The following is a 23,476-nucleotide window of genomic DNA, read 5'->3' on the forward strand; positions in this document are numbered from 1 at the left end:
ATTGTGGAATGTAACGTAAGCCACGCTCGTGGGAGATGCGAGTGGGCAAAACAAAGTCGAGTTTAGTGAATGAAAAAAATGGAACGCTACCTACTAGTTTCTCCACTTGTCATGTAACCAGGCTGAGTTCGTTTCCCCCTTTCGATTGTTATTTTTCTTTTGTTTTTTATTACACCAACACGTTACACACTTCACATAACTCATTTTGACTATAATGGTTATTTTGGAGCTATATATAAACCACCTGAGGCTCATCAGTTTCCTCCATGAAATAAAAAGAAGCATCTTAGAGAAAGAGAATAGAGCGAGAGAGATTGAAAGCTTTAGGGTTTCAAAAAAACTGAGCCCTCTAGAAAGTCTCTGTACAGGAAAAGCTTCTTCTCGATATCTTCAGAAATGGGCGTCATGATCAACCACCATTTGCTCGCTATCGTCTTTGGCATCTTAGGTAATGCTTTATTAATATATCCACAAAGCTCAATCCTAGCTAGGTTGTTCCGCAGCTAGCTGTTCTCTTGTCGTTCTCTTATGTTTTCAACTTGTTAATATATGTTTTAACTTTTAACTAGTTGTATCAGTTATAAGAACGGCTATATTTATATATAATAACGATTTTGCAACAACAATCAAATCATATTTGTTCCAGCTCCGTATCTAAAGTTCTATTATCAAATATATATTGTAAACTATATTTTTCATTGCTCAAAAAAGAAAAAACTATATTTTCCATTGTATTAGTATAAGACGTAAACTAGACAAATAAATTCCATTGCAATATATATTCTCACTTTGTTTCTAGAATTTTCTTCATTTATAAAAACTAGAATCCCAAACTACCAAAAAACAAACCAGTACGAAAGCTTTGCAAATTCAAATCTTCACGTATTGTTGTCCAGACACTATGTACGTGTAGTGCGGTTGATGCAGCAATTTATTCCTCGTTGAGTTTGGTTAAAGATGTCGGGTTGATTCATTTACTTGTGTCTCCGCAGAACTAGATGCCTTTTAATTCTACAATCAACTCATTTTTTATTGTTTATTTTTTCACGAAATTTCAGGAAACGCAATATCCTTCCTCGTATTCCTCGCTCCAGTGTAAGTACATACCATTTTTTTTTATTATTCAATGAGGATTTAGATGGTTATCCATAGAAAATAAATATTTGATGATGATTAGCTAATAAAATTATTTGTGAAAAATTTGCAGGCCAACTTTTTATAGAATTTACAAGAAAAAATCGACGGAAAGTTTCCAGTCTCTACCGTACCAAGTGTCGCTATTTAGCTGCATGCTATGGCTCTGTTACGCATTGATTAAGCAAGACGCTTTTCTCTTAATTACCATCAACTCTTTTGGCTGCGTTGTGGAGACTATCTACATCGCCATGTTCTTCACTTACGCTACCAAGGACAAAAGGGTAACTTACTTAATCTTCCCGATCCTCTCTTTTAAATTTTAAAATGGTGGTTCTAAAAGTTCTCTCTCTTATGCATTGTAGATCGCGGCCATGAAGTTGTTCTTAACGATAAACGTTGCTTTCTTCTCGTTGATTCTAATGGTTACACATTTCGCGGTTAAAAGACCTAGCCTCCAAGTCTCTGTCCTCGGCTGGATTTGCGTTGCTATTTCTGTTTCTGTTTTCGCGGCCCCTCTAATGATCGTGGTAACTAAACGTTTTGCTTTATTAAATACACATATATACTTCAGTAAATTTTGAGCTAAAGTAATGTTTAAACCTTTTTTCTGTTGTAAAAGGCGCGTGTGATAAAGACAAAGAGTGTTGAATTCATGCCCTTCACGCTTTCTTTCTTCCTCACCATAAGCGCCGTTATGTGGTTTGCTTATGGCTTATTCCTTCATGACATATGCATAGCTGTAAGCGTCTATATTCCAATATTTTCATATTTTGGTAAAATAAAAGGTAGAATAAGTTACCGAGATTTGTTTTTTACTGATATTGTAGATTCCAAACGTGGTGGGATTCATACTAGGGATGGTACAAATGCTTTTGTACGGAATTTACAGAAATCCGGGGGAGAAATTAGATACTGAGAAAAAGATGAATCCATCAGACCAGCAACTTAAGAGTGTTGTCGTGATGAGTCCGTTAGGTGTGTCAGAAGTACACCCAATTGACGTCAATGTGACTGAACCAGTGGACCCATTCTCTGACGCGGTTCAACATAAAGATCCATCCAAAGTTACTAAAGAGAAGGAGCCGGCAACTGATGACGGAAAGTGCCACGTGGAAACTGCCCGTCATGAATCTGTCTGATGTGTCAAATGTATTTCAACAAGAAGCAAAATATTTCTCTCTCACCCTTTCTCTTTCTCGTGGGCCTTGGCTCTCGGCCGGCCGAAGGAAGAAACTGTATCGATCGGTGGTTTGGTTCCATTTTTGTTTCCTACCTTATTTAGTATTATCAATGTACTTGCATTAAGTTCTATGTTATAAAGTTTTATCTTTTAAAGTGAATATATTATCTTTGTAATTTATAACTATAGTGCTCTTATGTGTTCCAGAAAAAAGAAATAAAAACTACAGTATAGTGCTCTTACATGAACTGCATATTTATTAGCTAAGCTAAGCTCAGTTCAGTATATATATATATATAAACAATCCAACTAAATATTAAGATTATTTCAAGTTTAAATATGAGCCTCAGTTGGTTTTAGCACTTTATGTATAACTATTTTGAAAATAATCAAATAGATTTAAGAAGCTCTAATGTTTAACTATTTATATTAATATTTATTTATACGTTCCAGTATTTCAATAAATGTTGTCTGCTAGCTAAATCATGTAATAGTGTTCCAAAAAGAAATGTAATTTATGTAACGTTTTGTAGAATGGCAAGCTGAATTACATCATCAATAACTCAACAAGTGACGATCAGTCTCTGTACTCTCACTTAAAGTAGGATGCGTATGCAATATTCTTTTGTTGTAACGTACAACTAATTTAGTATTATATGATTAAATTATTTTAAGTAATTTCATTTGATTAATACTTAGCTGACTGGTTTTTTCCTTTATTTATGGTATTGCTTAAAGAATCTGAACGCAAGAATTTTGGAGTCAAGGATAGATCCTCCGAATATTTAGAGATCATAGATTCAGAGAAAAAGAAAAACACAATTTGGAAAACAAGAAATCTATTTCAAGAATGGTTCACTGTCAAAAAGTTAAAAAATGTCCCCGGCAGAAACTTAAGACCAACCATACTCTTACAATCACGATAACTATCCTTAAAATAATTGTCAGATTGCGAGGGCATGTGACCCACGTTGTCCGAAACTACGCTAGTGTGGACATTGCCCAGACCACAGAAGAAGAGAGTCTATAGAAACACACTAATCTTGATTCTTGGATCTTTGCAATTCAATCACCCATCAAATGTCAAAACCCGCCACATGTGACACATCACAAGACAATCTGTCAAAAATCAAGAATAAGAAAAGACTAACAGAAACTTACATGAACATCATCATCAAACTCTCCAGAATCTTCAATTAGAGTTTGGTTTATTAAAAAAAAAAGTCCCAGTTTGGCCAATATTGTAACATCACATATATAATGTACATCAACTCTTTGTCACAATGTCTTTTTTTTTCTTTCTATGTTTTCAGAATAAATGAGTAAATATAAGAAACAAAAAGGGGTCAAGTCAGACCCAAAACCGGTTCTAACCGGTACTGTTGCTCTCTGAAGTCCCTTGCTCACTCTGTCTTCGTTTCTCCCTCAAACTCTCTCCCCACATTTTAGCCTCTGCAACCGCACGCTCCCTGTTAATGTCTCTGTTCAAGATCCTAGTCGTCTCTCTAGGAGAATCTTCCTTCTCCGAACCTTCTAGATCAAATTTACTTCCAGACCCACCTCCTTCATCATTCCTTGTTATCAACCTCCCTCCCTTTTCATCTCGGTTTCTCCTACTATCATCCTTGTTTGGATCATAAGCTTGGTTCGCAAGATACGAGAGCGCAGTCACCACATCTGCTATAAGCGGACGTGTAGCCGCCTGCTCTTGGATACACATTGAAGCCACAGCTAATGCTTGGTACAGTGCACGAGTTGGAAACCTCCCTTTTAACCTAGGATCAGCCAGTTTTATAAACTTCCTCCTGTCGTTGAACAATGGGCGAGCCTGTTAACACCAAAAAGCTCTCAATGAGAAAGTGAATGTAACAAATAAGTGGAAGATGAGTTTATTTACCCAAGCTACTAGATTCTGCTCTCCATGAGGCATGTCAGTATCTATCGCCTTTCGACCGGTAATGAGCTCGAGGAACACCACACCAAAGCTGTAGACATCTGATTTGACTGTTAACTGTCCGGTCATCGCGTACTCGGGAGCACAGTATCCATAAGTGCCCATGACTCTGGTGGAGACATGAGATTTGTCTCCTGTTGGTCCGAGTTTAGCAAGTCCAAAATCAGAAAGCTTTGGGTGGAAACCCTCGTCTAGTAAAATGTTTGATGACTTGAAATCTCTATAGATAACCGGAGGGTTTGCCTTGTCGTGTAGAAACTCCAGACCTTTTGCGGCACCAGCGGCTATCTTCATTCTCATGTTCCAATCTAAGGCTTCCTTATCCGGTGGAAGATCTGAAGCAGAGGACAAAAAATAGAAAGGTTAGAATATAATTAAGTTTATTTGTTAGAGGCTGCCAAAAGACCAGCAACTACTACTTCTCAACTTGAGTTTACATGTATTGTTTATAGGTAATTATAAATAAACAAATGAATGAAAAAAACTGCTAAATATAGAGTTGACATTGACTGGGATCATGAGGAGTCATTGAGTTGATACTTGACTAAGATCACAAAGAGTTTCTGGAGATTTACCGTGGAGGTGATCTTCTAATGAGCCTAAGGGCATAAACTCGTAGACCAAGAGGCGTTGATCACCATCAGCACAGTAGCCAATAAGGTTGACTAAGTTGGGATGATGAAGAAGGCTGAGCATGAGAACCTCTACCAGAAACTCTCTGTTACCTTGTAGACCATTCCTGTCCAGTTGTTTAACAGCAACAACCTGACCAAGATGAATCAGAGGTACAACACGATTAATGTATGCAAAAAATCATCAAGCTAACCAAATGATTAGTAAAACTAAACATAAATATAGAAGTGTTGACCAAGTATGCAAGATTCATAACAACATATATAACAAGTCACACATCTTTTCACACTCAAGTATATATAGCTACCTGACCGGTGCTGTCAAGCCTTCCTTTGTAGACACGTCCGAACCCACCTTCGCCTAAGAAAGTATCAGGATGAAAGTTCATAGTTGCAGCAGCGACCTCGTGGAAAGAAAACGTATGAGCAGAAATTTGACTAAGCCCATCCCTTGGAAGAAGCAGCTCCCTTCTTGACCCTCCATTGCTCTTTGAGCTAAGCTTCTCCCCACCTGCAACATCACCAACACCAAATCAAATCTACTAATCCCAAGAACAAAAACCAAATGTAAGATCCTGATCTTGATTCAGTAAAGATCATATGATCATTAATCCTATTCATCGCCAAGGCATAAAATTTTCATTGAGGACTAATCAATATCAGATCAAAACTAAGTGAAACTGAAGCAAAGGATCATTATTCTCCTTCATCTCTGGCCAAGTTGTTATAATAATACACAGGTGATGAGATCAAGTGAGGTTAGCCTAAACAGGAACATATGAACAGATCTTGAGAGCATGTAACCATAAGAGAGATTTAATGAAAAAAAGACCTGAAGGTAGTCCAGAGATGTTATTATTGGAGAGTGTCGGTTGTGATTGTTTCTGAGACTTGGATTCGTCCACTGGATTCAGCTTCTCGTCATCACTCGAATCGAAACACGAGAAACAACCCATCTCCCTCCTCCACTCAATTTAGGAAAGGAATAGTAATCAAAAACTTGCAAAAAAATACCCTTTTGAATCCTATTGAGAGAAACCGAAAAATCGAGAAACTTTAGCTGTACCCGGAAAGAAAGGAGGGGAATTGAGATTCCAAAGTATCGAACTTTTGTTCAGATTCGAACTGTAAAATTAAAAACAAAAAAACGAATGTGTGTTTACAGAGAGAGATAGGAGAGAGAAGATGAAGCAGTTTGTTTTTGTCTCGTCCACGAGTGTTCACACACTGTTTTACCATTTGTAAAATTAACGTTGACGCGTTGTCTGAACTCAGTAAAATCCTTCTCCTTGCTCATCTTTTTTTTTCTTCTCGTTGACGGAGATTATCTTCCATTTAAGCAAGTAAACCTCTTTTCCATTTGTTTATTATTCAATCAAATAAAACTTTCTTTTTTTAGTCCAACAAAGTATATTTAAATATTGCTTTCACTCTCAGAATTGTTTCTAATTACAAATGATTTGTTTGGGTCAATTGAAATATTGCTTTCACTCTCAGAGTTGTTTCTTCTTAACCAAAGGTGATAAAAAGCAGGAAAACAACCTTTTAGCTGCGATATAAAAAACTTGGTGTCACACCTCACACGATACGTCCATGACTGAATTGATGTTTGTTGATCTGTAACCTCTGTCACAATCAGTGACCGTCTCATGTCCGTCAAATGCCAAATGCACAATTAATCTGGCTTAAATTTTATATGCACGATTGTCATCAAATGGTCAAATGGCCAAATTGCAAAAAGTTTATAACCATTGCATAAGAGCTGACTAGTTATTGACTAGGAGTCTTTTTGTTATCTTTGGCAATACAAAAGTTAATATATCGATGATAAGTATGGGCTTTTAAAGCCTCATAAAGTGTTTGGGTCCACTTTTGTGAAACTGTACTATTGTCTGATAGATGATAATCATGGTGCAATGGGCGGAGTTGGAAGTTCAAAAATATTGGCTAAATTGCAGAACAAGTGCCTCATTTTCTAGTTTTAGGCTTTCCAGGAGTAATGCCCTGAATTGCAATATGTTAATCAGTGAAGACAAGGCCCAAAATGTACACTAATTTGCCAACATTAATCATCATGTTCAGTGTAATCAGGTCGAGTTTGATTAATACAATTATTTTAAGTACAAACATGAAAGAAACTAGAAAGAGATCGTGAGACACATAACCTTTCCACATCTCGGTCAACAGACAATGGATTCCCACAAAAGAACCTCAAAAATAATGGAAAAGAAAGAAAAAATATAATTAGTATCATCTAAGAGAAGAGAAATTAAAAGAAAAACTCTAATAATGGATTAACAAAGGCTAATCCTCACACTCTTCCCATTTTCCTCCCTCTTAATTTCCCCCAAAAAGACAAAATAAAAAAAAAACAGAAAAAAGGAAAAATTCAGTTAGATAGGGTTTAAATTTTTTCCCGGCGAAATGGAGAAACGTGAAGATCACGCAACAGAATCATCGGAAACTATTCCTCACAAATCCAACGATCTCGAGAACACAAATCATCCCGATGAATCGGAACACCAATCGCAAAACAACGATCCAACCGAAACGGCGACAACGCCTGAATCAGAATCTTCCCAGCTCAGCCTTCCCCAGGTGATGGAAGCGGTCGACGATTTCATCCAATCACTTTCCTCCTCCACCGATCCGTTACAAGAGATTCCTCCAGCCGTGGAGCCTTTCCCGGAGACGGTCGATTCATTGGTCTCGAAGATGGAATCTTCAGGCCTTGGACGGGACGAATCAGAGGACTCTGCTTTCATCAACGCCGTTAACCGTATTTCGATTTCGGTTATCAGACTGAGAGAGCTTAATCTAGATTCAACCCCGGTTTCTTCGTGGCTAAACCGGGCGAGTTCGGTTCAACACCGTGCCGTTTCTCTTCTCGACGAAGAGTTTCGTCACCTTCTAGATCGTTCCAAAGATAACAAGAAGAAGAACGGAGACGGACACAACAACCACGATGAATCGGATGATAATAATCCACCACAAGAGGAAGAAACGTTCCCGGATATTCCACCGGAATCAATACCCACGCTGAAGAAAATCGCCGGAGCCATGATCTCCGCGGGGTACGAAACAGAGTGCTGCATGTCGTACGAAACGTCGAGACGCCACGCGTTCAAGGAGGAGCTGAGCGAGATCGGATTCGAAGGGATCAGCGTGGAAGACGTGCAGAGAATCCCCTGGGAGTCTCTCCAGGGAGAAATCGCTTCGTGGATCTCGATCGTCCGCCGCTGCTCCTCCGTGCTTTTCCCCGGAGAGCTTTCTCTCTGCAGAACCGTCTTCCCGGAACAAGACCACGCTTCGCTCCGCAGAGGACTCTTCACAGGCCTTGTGTCCGCAGTAACAATCCGGTTCCTAGATTTCTCAGGTGCCGTGGTCCTCACGAAACGATCCTCAGAGAAGCTTTTCAAGTTCCTTGACATGTACGAAACGTTAAGAGAGTTGATCCCAGCCGTTGAAGAATCTGATTCAGATCTGATCCAAGAGATTAAACTTTCTCAGACGAGGCTAGGAGAAGCGGCAGTGACTATATTCGGAGAGCTAGAGAACTCTATCAAAACCGATATAGGAAGAACACCAGTTCCAAGCGGAGCTGTTCATCCACTAACACGTTACACGATGAACTATCTCAAGTACGCATGCGAGTACAAAGACACTCTAAACCAAGTGTTCCAACACTACGAGAAGGCTGAGACAGACGAAACAGAACCTGAACCAGAGAGAAACCAACGAGAAGACGACGAGGAGTACAGAACGTCAGCTTTCGCTAGACAGATGATCAGGGTGATGGAACTGCTCGACGCTAATCTAGAAGTTAAGTCAGGACTGTACAGAGACCCGTCGCTACGATCTATCTTCCTTATGAACAACGGGAGATACATTCTTCAGAAGATCAAAGGCTCTATAGAGATAAGAGACTTGATGGGACAAGCGTGGACGAGGAAAAGATCGACGGAGCTCAGACAGTACCATAAGAGCTACCAGAGAGAGACTTGGGGGAAGGTATTGCAATGTATGAATCAAGAAGGGCTGCAGGTGAACGGGAAAATATCGAAGACGGCTTTGAAAGAGAGGTTCAAGGTTTTTAATAATATGTTCGATGAGATTCACAAGACGCAGAGCACGTGGATTGTGAATGATGAGCAGATGCAATCGGAGCTAAGGGTTTCGATCGCGGCGTTGGTGATTCCGGCTTATAGGTCTTTCTTTGGGAGGTATAAGCAGCATATTGATTCGGGGAGGCATACGGATAAGTATGTTAAGTATCAGCCTGAAGATATAGAGTCTGTTATTGATGACTTGTTTGATGGGAATCCAGCTTCTATGGGACGGAAGAGGACTTAAAAAACTATGAGAGTATGACAAATGATATGGTTACTTCTGCTTCTTACTCTTTTTTTTTCATCAATCCTTCTATGATTATTTTTCCTTAAGTTCATGTTTATAGAACCATTCTCGATCTGAGACTACCATGAAATTTTTTTGCTTTCTTTTTTTCTTTTATAAGTTGTTATGTTTCAACTTCCTGTCCTAATAGGTTGTGACTGAAACTTGTTTAGAACTCAATAAAAAGAGTACTTAAGAATTCTCTGTTAAAATATTTGAGAGTTATTTAACTCGAGTTACAGGTGTTAAGACACGAAACTGTCTTCAAAATACATTTGAATATTTGTGTGTTTAAAAGATGATTTGGTTTGTGATAAGTTGATCTTGTGGTAATACTAATTTGAAGATGTGTTAAGAGGTTTCTTTATAGCAATTATATATAACGATTTTTTTATTGATGTTATACAAACTTGGCTTTATTGACGCCATACACAACCCACAAGCTTCAGACATTAATAGAAGCAAAATATGTATGCAAACCTAGCTTTATCAGTAACCTAATGCATGATCACAAGAAAGCAATACAACCCTTTTATCAGTGAAGACAAGGATGTATTATTGATAGATGGCCTTATTTCAAAGAAGTACAGAAAACAAACCACATGTAAAGAAATAATTGAGGTTTTGGATCTTAATCTCTTGGTTTAGATCTGTATAAGTAAAAAGAATTACAAATTCTTGAGAGTTTTTTAGGTAAAGGACACAAAGTAAATCTCTTCTTCATTGGTGCTTTCACATTGTAACACCAGAATGAGCCAAAAAGGCCTCTCTTCACATGTCTTTGTTTGGTAGTGGAAAAGAAACAAGAATTTTAGTTAAACAGTGGTTGGTATAAAAAAATTATAGATCACGGACTGAATATATTGCAATCACACACACACACACTTGCATACATTATCATCAAGAAGGAGAAAAGGGAGACAGTGAAAAGTGATTAGCCACAATGTATCTTCCTCTTCTCTTTCTTCTCCTTCTATCTTCTAGCTTGTCACATCAAGCTTTAGGCCGTGGTCGTGGCCGTTCACCACCGGGAGGAAGCTCGGACCCTTCTTCTCGCATCACAGTCGTCGGAGTTGTCTACTGTGACACTTGTTCAATCAACACTTTTTCAAGACAGAGCTATTTCTTACAAGGTCAGGGATCATGATTTAATATTACATGAACTTAGCTGCTAACTTAGGATTGGTCAGTCTGGTTTATTCGGTTTTCTTTATACATTTTCGAGTTCTTGATTCGCTTTCTATCAACACTTTCTCATTATTTGAATTGCCTTAGACTTTATCATTTAGAACTTGTCAATCTGTTTAAATAAATTTCGGTTTGCCAATTTTAAAATTTGTTCGGTTTAATTTCCTCTTTGATCCGATCTTGAATTGGTTTTCTTCGTACAGTTCCGGTTTAATTCCGACCGTTAAAACCAGTCTATCTCTCTCTGTCTCTCTCAGGAGTGGAAGTTCATGTGAGCTGTAGATTCAAAGCGAGTTCACCAAAAACAACAGAGGAAGTGAACATATCAGTGAACAGAACAACAAACACAAACGGCGTTTACAAGCTCGAGATCCCTCACGTCGACGGGATCGATTGCGTCGACGGAATCGCCATAGCGTCTCAATGCAGCGCCAAGCTACTCAAACCATCCGACAACAACGTAGGCTGCAACATCCCCGTTTTTCAGACAGCAGCCAACGAAGTATCAATCAAATCAAAGCAAGATCGTGTCTGTATCTACAGCTTAAGCGCACTCAGCTACAAACCTTCTCACAAAAACACCACACTCTGCGAAAAGAGAAGTCGCCAGCGAGAGGAGGATGAGAAGATGGAGAATAAGTTGAGAGATTCGAAGCTCTTCTGGCCTTACATGCCACCGTACTGGTTCCCTTGGCCGTACTCAACTCTGCCACCGTTGCCTACTCTGCCTCCGCTACCGTCTTTCCCTTTCCCTTTTCTTCCTTTAGGAAACCCTAATCCAGCATTGCCGGCGTTTGATTGGAGAGATCCTACAACTTGGATACCTTATCTCCCACGTTTTCCTCCAAGTGATAACAATCCTTAGGGTTCAGATTCTCTTCCCTTTACCTTCTCTGTTTCCTCTGTTTTTTTTTTGTTTGTGTGTTTTTTTTATGTGTGATTGATTTACTTATTAATGTGTAATTAATTATTGTTCAAATACACAAAATAAGTATTTGGTTTGAGAGGGAAAAGAAAAGGTGGGTTATCTATTTGCTTCTTTCAGTTGAAGCAATGGGTGGCTGTTCGTGGTCCCTTGGAGGGACACTTTAAAGAGTTCATCTTTCAACAACAGTTTCATAACCTATTTTTATGTGGAAGTATTTTGACTTGCCTGGTAAACATTATTGGTGGGTTCACCAACTCAACTTTTTTACTAAAACAGGTGAGCACACAGCTACACAATATCGTATTCCTCTTTTTATTTAAAGTTCAGTAATCCTTCAGTTACCGGTGGACTCATCAAGTTCTTCATCATGAATTTTATGATTATTGTAATCATTTTTCTCTTTTGAGGAGCGAATTGTATCATAGTGGCCCTCCTCTACGAGAAACGCCTACCTAAGTAAAGGAGTTTGTCTAAGTCCTAAGATGCAACAAATTTTGTCTAGACAATACTTTGAAGTGCAGATTGAGTGTTAACGATCCAAAGTGACTATTTCTCAATTAGCTGGGCATAATACCCATACCCAAAGTATTGATCCGGAACCAACTCAAAATTACGGTACCGAACCCGGTCAGATCTTGCCTGAAAGGGTTCTTTTTCAAAACCCGAAAAACCGAAACTAAATCCTATCCGTACCGAGAACTAAATTAGTATTCGAACTATATATATAATATTATTTATAATTATACTTATATTAATTTAATACCTAAAGTTAAAATTATAAATCATATCCCCTTTTATTATTTGAAGAACATTTTTATTTATTAAACTTATATTCATGTGTGATTAACACAATTGTCATTATTTATTGAATTTGTCATCATATGAGAGTTCTCCTCACACTTTTTTTAAAAAAAGGCATCTATTGACTAGATAAATTACATGTAATGTCATTGAACACTAAAACTAGATAGTGATTATACTATATGTTTTTCACATTAAACATATATGATTCATGTAAATAAATGGAGAATCAACCCTAAAATTTAAATAAATGAGAGATTTGATGGTGTCTTTTAATATCAAATCCAATAATATTGGTTTCCTATATTTATTTGATTTTTTTGCTAATTTTACGACCGTAGTTTATGCAATAAACAAAATATAAGAAACTCATATAAGCAATCAACATAACGCAATCTGGCTTTAGTTAATATAGAAAAGTTACTACTAATTTATACACAACTTGTACGACTAACTAAAAATTGTACACGGAATTTTAGAATTTTTTTTTGCCATTAATCTTGCGATGGATTATATTGGATTGACTCAATCCTTGTGGCTTATAATTTGTTTCCTTATAATTTGTTTTTTTTTTCATATTATATTATTCTATAGTCTATGTTTCGTTTTATTTTATATTCATAATTTATATTGTGAAAACAATAATTCTATTGTCTATGCTTTATTTTATCTTAAATTCATAATTAATTTCATATAAGTCTTTGCTTATTCAAAATGCACAATTTCTTTCAATCTTTCATTATATAACATTTAAAATTTGTGACTAAGATTTTATCTTTTTAGTAACTATAGATTAAAAGTTATAAATCTTTTAGTCCATTCACTCTGCGTAGAGCGCGAGTTACCACCTAGTTTGTTAATTATTTTGGATATTTATAGATAGAAATGGATGTTTTAGATACAAAATACCTAAATATTATTGTATCCATGGTTACTTTTGGACAAAAGAATAATTAATTCAAACCATATATATTGAGTATTTTTTGGTTTAGTTATTTTTTAGATAAGTTTGAGTAGTTTAGATATAAATTATCTGATTCAAATCAATAGTTTACTTACTTCGGTTAAAACCCGAACCCAAGAAGACCCAACTCAATCAATAGTTTGCTTACTTCGGTTAAAACCCGAACCCAAGAAGACCCAACTCACACCCGATGCGATTTTTTGTAATATCCGAATGTGACCATTGGGGTCCCCGAACGCTCGGGCCTACTTTCTCAAGTCTGTGGTTTTGTTATAAACTTGCTCTAAATCTATCACTCTCCTTCTGTCTTCCAAATGCTTAAAGATTTAATGAAAATTGTCTTACAAAAAAAAAAAAGATTTGGTTGAAAGAGAAAGCCTAATGTACTTACATGAGTGCTAAACCGTAGAAACTGTGGTACACTACTTAAAACCTATACCGAGTTTTAGAAGAGCTACGCTTAATGCATATGCATGTGTATCTTCTTATGGTTTAGCTTTTTGAGCTTCGAGGCTATTCACTTTCATGGTTAGCGCACGGATGGTATCAGAAGATTCCTATAACGTTTACCAAAATGAAATGAGTATGAATGGAGATAATTAAAAATACCATATATTTGTTTAGGTAAAGGACTAACCCGTAGCATCTTCCTCAAGTCATGTTCAATCACATCTCTACGTGCTCTTTCTTCTTGAAAGATCGCAGTCACTTCAATCTGCGACTTCTCCAAGTCTTGAATCTTAGCTTCTGACTGTTTGAGCTGCTTTATGTCAAACAATGTAACTTCATTAAAGAAAGACAAGCTTTCTAAGAATAAAAGAGCTTTAAAGAGTTTTCTGACTCTAGCTCAGCCACATTTTTTGTTGATTCATCTTTTACCTTATGTGATTCTTCCTCAAGCATTGCTTTCTCTCTCTGCAGCTCATCTACCAGTTTTGTTGATCCATCTCTCACCTTCTTCAAGCCCTCTTCAAGCAGTGCTTTCTGTATCTTCAACTCATTAACCAATTTTGCTGATTCATCATCTTTAAACTTCTGTGTCTTCTCCAAGTCTTGAATCTTGGAATTTGACTGCTTGAGCTGGTTAGACAACTCAACCACAAGTTTTCCTGAGTTGTTATCTGTTACCTTCTGCGTCTTCTCCATGTCTTGAATCTTAGCTGCAGACTGTTTTAGCTGGTTCAATAGCTTAGACACCAGTTTTTGCGAGTCATCTTTTGACTTCTCCAAATCTTGAATCTTAGCCTTTAGCTGTTTGTTCTGGTTCATATCAAACAATATATATATTTATCCAAAACAAACACCAATAACAAAAGAAGAGAAAAAAATGGAAAAGAATACTACTTGCGACTCAAGCTGTCCTCTCTGTCTCTGCAACTCAGCCACATGTTTTGCTGATTCGTCTTTCACCTTCTGCAACTCGGCTGCTTGATTAACTGACCTTGCTTCATTGAAGCTACGGTCGAAGAGAAATTCAAAATATGGATAAAACATTCTACTTTAATATTATATTAAATTCAAAGGAAACATAGTAAACCTTGTCCCATGCCCATGTTTCTCGATCTTGATCCTGTTGTCAGGTATCATTCTGTCACCAACAACTCTTGGTTGTGTAACACCCTATGTTGTAGAGAGATTTATCAGAAGATCTAATACTAGAACAAATGATGAATACTACTTAGTTACAAAAAAAATTACCTGAGAGTTTAGCTGGTTTCCACCAGATGATTGGCCATTTTGCATGAATCGAGCCGGTGCTGCATTAGAAGAAGGTCCCTTATCATGCTTGACGTTGTTGAAAGGTACTTCTGATTTCTTGTCCCCCTGTCGAGTAGTCTCTATGGAGGAAGTTACATGATTAGCTTGCTTCCGCCTTGGCGCATAACCAATCTCGTGGCACCTTGAAGTCCTATCCAACAAAAAAGATAACGTAAGAAGAAAGTCTTAAAACTCAGATAGGTCTAATACTAGTATGCGAATAATATTATTTAATATTATTACCAATAGGTCTTTTGATATGAGAGCAATCGGTTTTCAAGTTTAGCAAGAACAGCAGTTCGCTCAAACCCTTGCTTATTATGAGCTGGTTGTATGAAATTAGCTTCCACTAAACCAATAACACCACGTCCATCACTTCCAGCAGCATTCCAAACCCTCCAAAATGGCTGAAAGAAAATAAAGCATAAACGTTACACAATGCAGTGAAGATAGATGATCAAGCAAATACTATATGACTATTAAGTTGTTGATTATGATCACCTTGATAAGCCGGTTCTTGTGGTAAACATTGAACCCTTGTATGTCAATGTGATGATGAGCATCTTTCACAAAACCAAGCTTCAGATCAGCAACCATCTGAAAAAAAATATTTTAAAAGAAAAAATTAATGACTGTTCAAGAGAGACAATAATACTATGAAAATTAACTAAGACTTACTTCTTCATTTGATGAACATTCTGCAGAACGCACAGGTCTGTATGTTTTGTCTTCGGTCATCATCATGTCGTCTAATAAGCTGTGATGTTCCACTTCTTTGCCACGAAGAATGATCTTGAAATTTGGCGGAAGTCTGAGATACAGAATCGATACATAACTCTGCATATAAGCAAAAACAAGAAACTAGTCAATGAACACTTGAAGAATGATTCACATATTGGAACGGTGTTAATAAACATGAAACCACGTACACGTAGAGAGTGGCGATACGTTAGGAAGTGCCTCGAGTTAGGATACGTTTTCGCCATTTCTATGTTCTTCTCATCTCTGTTTACACCTCTTAGTTGAATATCCTGTAGATAAAATTTCACATCAGTTATTACATATATATACTTATGTAGTCCAAAATGTTGCTAGTGATATATTACATGAGGATCTGTATCAAAATCAAGTTCCAGCTTCCCTTCATCATCATCCCATAGATTATAAATCACGATCCTAGTACCTTGCTCTTCTAGGTGATCAAACTGCATCATTTGAAAAGAATGAGATACAATAAAAAAAAAATTGGTTTATGAAGAAAGAAAATAATATAACTAAAATAACCTGCTCGAATAATTGGTCTTGGGTTGAATAAGGAGACCACTTCACTATAGTCTCTAGATTATCAAACCACTCATCTGTGGAGTTGTATGTTATCTCCTTCCAGGTGTTATCTACCAGCTCAAAATCAACCTAACACCAAGAAAGACAGGTTTAAATGTTTTGAGAAGAAGAGTAATCTAAACATAAGACAGCAATTTGAATGATATTTAATGTACCGTGGGGACAATGGCTTCACACTTCCTTGTCTCGTAAAGAAACGTATATGATAACATACCAATGCTCTGTGTTGTTCTGAAACAGTGATAAAGAAACAGTTATTAGATGTGAAACAAAGAAAGCAAAGTACCTAATGATGGTGTGAAGTGACTTACTTGTTTCCATTGGTTCCTCTACAGCGTGAGAAGACAATTGCATCAGCACCAAGCCTCATTGTACTAGTCTTGAATCCATTCCCATCTTCATTGTTTGTTTTACATATTTAAATATTGTAATCAACATTAATCAATGCCAAGAGCAGAATCCAAAACTATATATAAATTTTAAAAAAAAATGATTTTGAGAAGGCTTACATTGACCAACTTTATTAGCCATATTGCGTTTTCTTGAATACCCCAAAGAAAGACACTCTCTAAACCTACCCGGATCCATCCCACCTCCATTGTCTGCAATGTTAAACCCGCCGGATCAATAAGAGGGTTTCTCATAATCAAGTTCTAAAGAGAGGAGAAAAGATACTTAGCAGAAGTTAACCTTCAACTATGAGAATGCTGCTCTTCCCATCTTTTTCGTTTGTTGCTGAGTTAACATGAACATATGTAGCCCCATTACATACCTATTACAAAACAGATTTATCAAACATAAGTTGTGTTATACATAATAACCAGACGCATAAGCAACCTAATTCAATACATCTCGACATCCGAGTTTACATTAATATCATATATATACAAATAAGACACCATCCGTGACTTATGCACCCTAATGATGAAGCATCTATGCTAAAAACATAAAAAGACATATACAATACCTCGTCTAGAGAATTGTCTAGAAGTTCAGCCAAAGCTCCAAGTGCCCACTTGTGACTAGTAGCATTAGCATGAAGAAACTGAGGATGGACCCTAACCGCAGCATCATTGCTACCTATCGAAACAGAACAAAAAAAACAAACACAAAATTAGGGTTTCAAATTGCATGCAAGATCACAAATCTATATATTGACATAAGAAGTGTAAAATTACAATAGCGAGGCACAGGCTCATCCTCATTATCATCTCCTGCTTTCCAAAACTGTCTAGAAAGCCTCGGAGTGTCCGCTTCCACGATCGCCAACGGTTTAACATCCAAAGCAACAATCTTTTTACCATCCTGAGCGCTAACCACTGTCCTAGATTTCTTTATAGCCAAGTTATTAGAATCACGGTCATCTGAATATCTCTTGAGTCCCGGCTTGGAGGAGAAACCGGGAGGCGGACCGATGACACCGTAGGGTTTAGGGTTGGTCGTGCTTCCGACAACTAGCATTGGTTTCTTAGGATTGATTTTAGGAGAAGAATCCATGGTTACGAGAATCAAAGCTAGACTAGGGTTTGGAAGCAAGTTTGAAGTGGAAGATGGAGAGACGAGACGTGGACACGATTCGTTATGGGGGAGCGACCGAATATTAATAGGGGATAACGGAGTAGTGCGACTTTAAATAACCGTCCACCTTCCCGGACTTATTTCCGCGCCGTCATTGACTCATGGGCCCATTTAAGTTTACAGTTAAAGCCTTTTAAGGTTAATTTAGAACTAATGACACGATTCTCAAAACAAGGGATCCAAAAACTTTTAACTTTGCTTTTAAAGTTTCTTAAAACTAAAAACTATATAATTTTATTAAAAAATATCAGTTTGTAAAAAGTAAAGACAAATATGAAAAATTATGAATTAAAATAAATTAATTTAAGGCTCAAATAATAAATCTATAATTACATATTATTAACCAAGGAAAAAGATAAAAATATAGAATATGAATGTGAATACCAAAAAAATATATATATATAACTCAATCAAGATTGATATTATTAATTTTGGAAAAATTATTTTATATATATAAACCATTTTATATTATTATTTTTAATGTTGGACAACGTGCTATGATAAATATTATATACGATTCCATAGCTGATACTGCACCACCCATAAACGATGAGCTGCTGCTTTACGATACTACTTTGACATGCTAAAAATTTCTTATACACCTTTTTTATTAATTTGAATAATTTTGTTATGAAACTTTAAACTCAGACCTTCTAGTGTAAAAACATTGATAAATCTTAAATCAAACTATTATATCAATGGACTTAAACAACTTTTTATATTATTCTTCTATAATCATATCTTTATGATTTATTATGTTATTTTGATTAGACATATCACCCTTTTGATCTATATTTGTCTAGTTCTTGATCTAACAAGTTTCTTCTTTGTGATTTTTTCTTTAAGCAAGAGTCCAAGTTTGACATTGGTTTTTATATATTTATTAATTGCACAACCAAATGCACAATTATTCAAAGGAATAGCTGTTGAAAACTAAAGAAACGTAGAAAAACTTGACCCTACAACATAAAATCTATATCAAGGGTATAATGACAACACAAACAAATCATTTGATCCGACTCTTTCACTGGTCAAGGCTGATGTCACCCCATTGGACCTTATGCTTAGCAGCTAGATAATGAGCACCAACTGGACCACGACTCCCATAAGGATAGTACTCAGGGATTCTCTTCTTCTCTTCAATCTCTTTAAGCAATGGAGTGAACAGTGACCAAGCTGCATCAAGCTCGTCACTTCTTATGAACAACCTTCTTTCTCCTTCTATTGCATCCAGCAGAAGCCTCTCATACGCATCTGGTATCTCTTTCGAATACCTGAGAGTTCCAACAGTTTAACATCACTTGTTGCTTGAGCAAGTTTTCATTAACTCAGCTCACTTACTTACCTTGCTGAATATAAAAGATTCAAGTTACTTCGATCTAGTCTCATTCCTAAACCAGGGACCTTGTTGTTTATCTTCAAATAGATTGCTTCATCAGGCTGGACACGGATCACAAGCTCGTTTGTAGCTTTATCAAGATCACAACCAGTATTATTCCTGTTATACAAGTTCCCTGGAACATGCCTGAACTGCAACCTTATCTCCGCCCTGTAATCAATTAAAACACTTGTAATCAGACTTACTTACCGATAACCGTTAAAATTTGAAGTTATAATACACCAACCTCCTGGTGTGTAGTGCTTTGCCAGCTTTCATCAGAAAAGGCACACCATCCCATCTTGCATTGTCGATGAAAAGAGCAGCAGCTGCAAACGTTGGAGTCAGACTATCTTTCGGTACAGTTTTATCATCGGTGTAGCCTGGATATGTGACTCCTCCCTTTGTGTGGCTCTTGTACTGTCCTATCACCACATCTTCAACTTGGATTGGCCTCATTGAACGCAAAACCTTGACCTTTTCGTTTCTGATATCCTCTGCATCTAGACTAACAGGTGTTTCCATGGCAAAGAGGGCTAAGATTTGAAGGAGATGATTCTGCATTATATCTCTTATGATTCCGTAGTGGTCAAAGTACCTGGAATCAAATAACAAAAAGAGAAAGAAAACATAAAGCTTTTCAGTTCAATACAGAAGAGATGTTAAAATAGATCAGATGAGTTTTATTACCCTCCACGTCCTTCAGTGCCAAAGTCCTCAGAGAATATGAATTGGACGTTCCTTATGTACTGTCTTGACCATAGAGGTTCGAATATAAGGTTTGAGAATCTAAGAACGGATAAGTTCTCTACTAGCTCCTTTCCTAGGTAATGGTCTATCCTGTAAGAAGTACACAATTAAAATATATCATATCTAAGCCAAGCATCCAGAAGCATCAACATCAAACATTACAAGAACAAAGCTGTAAGTGTAATAACTCTCACCTGAAAATTTGATCTTCCTCCAAGTACTGCTTGAGGGATTTGGTTAAAGCAGCGGAGGTCTCAGAATCTCGGCCAAAAGGCTTCTCAACAATGACTCTAGTCCATCCATTGACAGATGAAGCGGAAGAGCTTGCACATTTCACAGCGTCTACAAATATGTTTGGAGGGATAGACAAATAGAAGAGGCGGTTCGAGATTCTTCCAGCCTACAGAAGTAAACAAAGCTCTTATCCTCTAGTGTTACTAACTTGTAAGAGAACATATATAAAGAAAACAGTTGGAGTGGGAGACACATCAATACCTCATGTTCCTTGAGCTTCTTGTCCAGTTCAGTAAAATGTTCCTGAGAATCATACTGACCAGAATGGTAAAAACATCTCTTGAGAAACTCTTCCATCTTCTCACCACAGTTTGCCCTGAAATCCAGATGGAACAATGGCACAATGATCAGAGTCAATAATCATCACCACCAAAGTAATTAGCATAAAGGCAGAAACTTCAGGAACTACAAACAACTGCTCACCTCTTATCAATCCTGCAGGTCAGAGTTTTGCTGACCATGTTTCTAAGTTCAACATCAGTCATCTTACTCCTAGAATAACCATATATCGTAAAATGCTGAGAAAACAACAAAACATTAGGCGTTTGGTGTCCAAAACAAACACACAGAACTCAAACATAAGAAGGTAACAATATACCTCGGGAAGACAGTCTTCATAGTAAAGTGCGAAAAGGGCAGGGAAAATCTTCTTCTTGGCGAGATCACCAGAGGCTCCAACCACCGTGATACTAACTGTTGACTGATTCTGACCATCAGAACCTTCTCCAACCTTGGCTGCTTCTTGAGCTATAACTGATAACACCTCTTTCAATCCCTTAAGAGAAGATGTACTCTCTGTTGAACTTGAATTAGTGACTACTGCACCTAGAAACCAATGGGTAATGTCAAGACCAAGTCCCATGAGTATTGAAAAATTCAACCTTTCGACAATCGAAACTGACCATCTTGCATAAAGACAGAACTACGAGTGGAGTTCCTCTGGAATCTAATACAGAGCTCATGAGAACTCAATCCTCGAGGAGAAGCAGACAGGAACGAGAGTGATCGATGTCTGTTACTACCGTTAACCGGTGAGAAAGAACCCGAATAACCAGAACGATATGGACGTGAAGTGACGGAGGAAGACAGAGACGCCATCATCAAACGTACTCTACTACAGAGAGGCGAAGGAAAAGTTAGGCTAGACAAGAGAGGTTTTGTTTTAAAACACAGAACATAAGAAACATCGAAAAGGAAGTTAAATGGGCATTTTTTGCAAATAAGAAACTTTTGAGGTTCTCACACCAACTACTGTAATGGTACGGCTGGTGGCTACGTGAAGGGCGTCGTCTCTGCAGACTGAAACTAATATTCAATTCAACCAAAGTGGACTTTTGCTGTCTTCTTCCCTTTTTATTACTTTTTGTTTGTTTCAGATCAAGAGATGTCCGAATATACGTTTCTCTTAAAAAGATGCTTTCTGACACGAGTTTGTTCACGTGACAATTATCAACACTCATGTGGTTGGTACGCCCAAATACAGTTGGAAAGCTGAAGATTTAAGCACAAAGAATTCAAAACAAAATTGCTTTCTTTAAGAAAACTTGTGGAAGTTTACATCGCTTGCAGCTTCTTCTTCTCTCAATAACGAAACAAAACAATCAAATGCTCTCTCTCAGACACTAATACAAAATGGTTGTATAACTCGCAGGCCAATAACCTGCACAAAACTCAACTCTTCTCTCCCTAACAAATGTGATAACTCTTCTACCAACAACACTCAACAAAACTGTTTGAAGAAGCATCCCCAAAAAATCACAAAACGAAAGCGACTTTCTCTTGCGATATAATCTGAGATGGACTCGCTATCAAGGGCTCGTAATGATCAGCTCCACCACCGCACCAACCCGTGCCTTTCATGAACAGAAACACTGGAGACTCAATGACCTCGCTTCTCGGCTTGTGTGGAAGGAAGAACACACAGTTCTCTTCCTCCACCATCCCATCAGACCCATGCGCTTGCACCTTTATATATGACAATAACTTCACTTTAGATAATGATTTTAAAGAACACAAATCTTGATAAGACAAGTATATACATTAAACTCACCACATAGATCTCTCGTTTGAACTCTGTGGCAAGACACTCGATCGCAATGTCATCACCAAAAGCAGCCGCATGCCCTTGTCTGTTCTCATCCACAGACAACAAACCATCCTCCGTATACTGCAAGCTGATGATGTCATGCTCATCTTCTGCTGACCCTGAAACAGACATGTACTTAGCCCAGCTAGGCCCATCGTTCACCGGAACACACCTCTCTCTATAAATCGACTCCGCAGCCGTTTCTCTGCAATTGAGGAACAAACATTAGCTTCCATGTTCTGAAACAAGAGACCAGATCTGAATTTGAAAAAAAAAAAAAAAAGGAAGCACCTTTGCATTCCGATTAGCACAAGCTCATCAATGGCGGCATCAAGACTCTCACGCTCCTCCTTCTTGGCGAGCAGCTTCTCCTCCTGAACGATATGAATCCCCCACCCTGCCCTCAGATCCGGCGAGTACATGTGCCTTATCGCCTCCCTAACAACCTCCTTCTCCTCCTCCCCCGCAGATCCGAAGTCCTCGAGGAACCTCCTCACCGCCCTCCGCCGTAGATCGCGAGCGTCGACCCCACGCGCCTCCATTGCCTTCTGGGACGCGGTGAAGAGGCAGTTCCCGTCGGAGGAGACCTCTCCGCCGTGCGAGAGGCGGTAAACGACGGGGGGAGAGGAGGATTCTTCCTTCCCCGGGTGCTTCCAGAGGACGCCCTTCGCGTGAAGACGCCGAAGGTGGCGCCTTTGCTGCTCCTCGAGACCGGAGACGTCGTCCCACGCGGTTGTTGCAGCCATCGCCATCTCAGCCGCTTCGACGGCAGCGGCGGCAGAGGATTGGTTGACGAGATCCACGCCATCGATGGCGGCGGCGGCTGTGGAGGGCTCCCTCCAAGGAACGGTTGGTGAAGGGGATTGAATCGTCGCCGTTGAATCGCACAGAAGAAGCTTTCCCATTATTATTAAAGATTTATTATTTCTTTCTTTCTTTCTCCTTCAAACGAAACTTCAAGAAGAGAGAGAAATAAAGAAAGGAGAGAGAGAGAGAGAGAGAGAGAGAGAGAGAGAGAGAGAGAGAGAGAGAAACAGTGTTTTGGCTCAACGGCTATATGGGATGTGAGAGAGAGAAGAAACACGACTGTTGGAACTAACGGTCAGATC

At 38.1% G+C, this 23,476-nt stretch overlaps 7 protein-coding genes across 9 annotated transcripts; 3 read left to right on the forward strand and 4 right to left on the reverse strand.

The window, feature by feature from the left end:
- The first annotated feature begins 253 nt into the window (after positions 1-253).
- Positions 254-2,559, forward strand: LOC103846596 (bidirectional sugar transporter SWEET15). The gene is made up of 6 exons (XM_009123543.3): positions 254-448; positions 1,059-1,095; positions 1,208-1,418; positions 1,500-1,664; positions 1,757-1,876; positions 1,965-2,559. Exons 1-6 carry the CDS (start codon positions 397-399, stop codon positions 2,274-2,276), a joined length of 897 nt encoding a protein of 298 aa, XP_009121791.2. The 5' UTR covers positions 254-396; the 3' UTR covers positions 2,277-2,559.
- Positions 2,560-3,497: 938 nt separating this feature from the next.
- Positions 3,498-6,099, reverse strand: LOC103846597 (serine/threonine-protein kinase PBS1). The gene is made up of 5 exons (XM_009123544.3): positions 5,736-6,099; positions 5,212-5,414; positions 4,847-5,036; positions 4,215-4,606; positions 3,498-4,145 (listed from the first exon to the last, which is right to left on the reverse strand). The coding sequence occupies exons 1-5, from the start codon at positions 5,857-5,859 to the stop codon at positions 3,687-3,689; spliced, it is 1,368 nt and encodes a 455-aa protein (XP_009121792.1). The 5' UTR covers positions 5,860-6,099; the 3' UTR covers positions 3,498-3,686.
- A 400-nt stretch (positions 6,100-6,499) lies between these two features.
- LOC103847537 (exocyst complex component EXO70B1) lies at positions 6,500-10,215 on the forward strand. The gene has a single exon (XM_009124629.3). It carries the CDS (start codon positions 7,328-7,330, stop codon positions 9,254-9,256), a length of 1,929 nt encoding a protein of 642 aa, XP_009122877.1. The 5' UTR covers positions 6,500-7,327; the 3' UTR covers positions 9,257-10,215.
- LOC103846599 lies at positions 10,128-11,579 on the forward strand. The gene is made up of 2 exons (XM_009123546.3): positions 10,128-10,431; positions 10,744-11,579. The coding sequence occupies exons 1-2, from the start codon at positions 10,242-10,244 to the stop codon at positions 11,349-11,351; spliced, it is 798 nt and encodes a 265-aa protein (XP_009121794.2). The 5' UTR covers positions 10,128-10,241; the 3' UTR covers positions 11,352-11,579.
- On the reverse strand, positions 11,392-18,366 carry LOC103846600 (protein MICRORCHIDIA 5). The gene is made up of 17 exons (XM_033282667.1): positions 17,460-18,366; positions 17,249-17,361; positions 16,972-17,053; positions 16,791-16,883; positions 16,593-16,677; positions 16,437-16,512; positions 16,222-16,350; positions 16,044-16,142; positions 15,867-15,968; positions 15,616-15,774; positions 15,439-15,534; positions 15,181-15,344; positions 14,878-15,088; positions 14,717-14,799; positions 14,524-14,635; positions 14,059-14,439; positions 11,392-13,939 (listed from the first exon to the last, which is right to left on the reverse strand). The coding sequence occupies exons 1-17, from the start codon at positions 17,776-17,778 to the stop codon at positions 13,709-13,711; spliced, it is 2,535 nt and encodes an 844-aa protein (XP_033138558.1). The 5' UTR covers positions 17,779-18,366; the 3' UTR covers positions 11,392-13,708.
- Positions 18,367-18,716: 350 nt separating this feature from the next.
- Positions 18,717-21,650, reverse strand: LOC103846601 (glucose-6-phosphate 1-dehydrogenase 2, chloroplastic). Of its 3 annotated transcripts, none has more exons than XM_009123550.3 (10): positions 21,525-21,650; positions 21,184-21,395; positions 20,880-21,106; positions 20,705-20,799; positions 20,483-20,597; positions 20,182-20,387; positions 19,928-20,077; positions 19,485-19,835; positions 19,205-19,408; positions 18,717-19,133 (listed from the first exon to the last, which is right to left on the reverse strand). In XM_009123550.3, the coding sequence occupies exons 2-10, from the start codon at positions 21,380-21,382 to the stop codon at positions 18,884-18,886; spliced, it is 1,797 nt and encodes a 598-aa protein (XP_009121798.2). In that variant the 5' UTR covers positions 21,383-21,395; positions 21,525-21,650; the 3' UTR covers positions 18,717-18,883. The 3 variants fall into 3 exon arrangements, with proteins under 3 accessions (XP_009121798.2, XP_018511267.2, XP_033138559.1); XM_018655751.2 differs by having other exon boundaries at positions 18,717-18,845; positions 18,878-19,133; positions 21,184-21,631; XM_033282668.1 differs by having other exon boundaries at positions 21,184-21,631.
- Positions 21,651-21,792: 142 nt separating this feature from the next.
- LOC103846602 lies at positions 21,793-23,447 on the reverse strand. The gene is made up of 3 exons (XM_009123551.3): positions 22,659-23,447; positions 22,332-22,572; positions 21,793-22,246 (listed from the first exon to the last, which is right to left on the reverse strand). The coding sequence occupies exons 1-3, from the start codon at positions 23,270-23,272 to the stop codon at positions 22,037-22,039; spliced, it is 1,065 nt and encodes a 354-aa protein (XP_009121799.1). The 5' UTR covers positions 23,273-23,447; the 3' UTR covers positions 21,793-22,036.
- Between the last annotated feature and the right edge of the window lie 29 nt (positions 23,448-23,476).

Source organism: Brassica rapa, chromosome A10 (genome assembly GCF_000309985.2).
Source record: "Brassica rapa cultivar Chiifu-401-42 chromosome A10, CAAS_Brap_v3.01, whole genome shotgun sequence".
Taxonomy (NCBI): domain Eukaryota; kingdom Viridiplantae; phylum Streptophyta; class Magnoliopsida; order Brassicales; family Brassicaceae; genus Brassica; species Brassica rapa.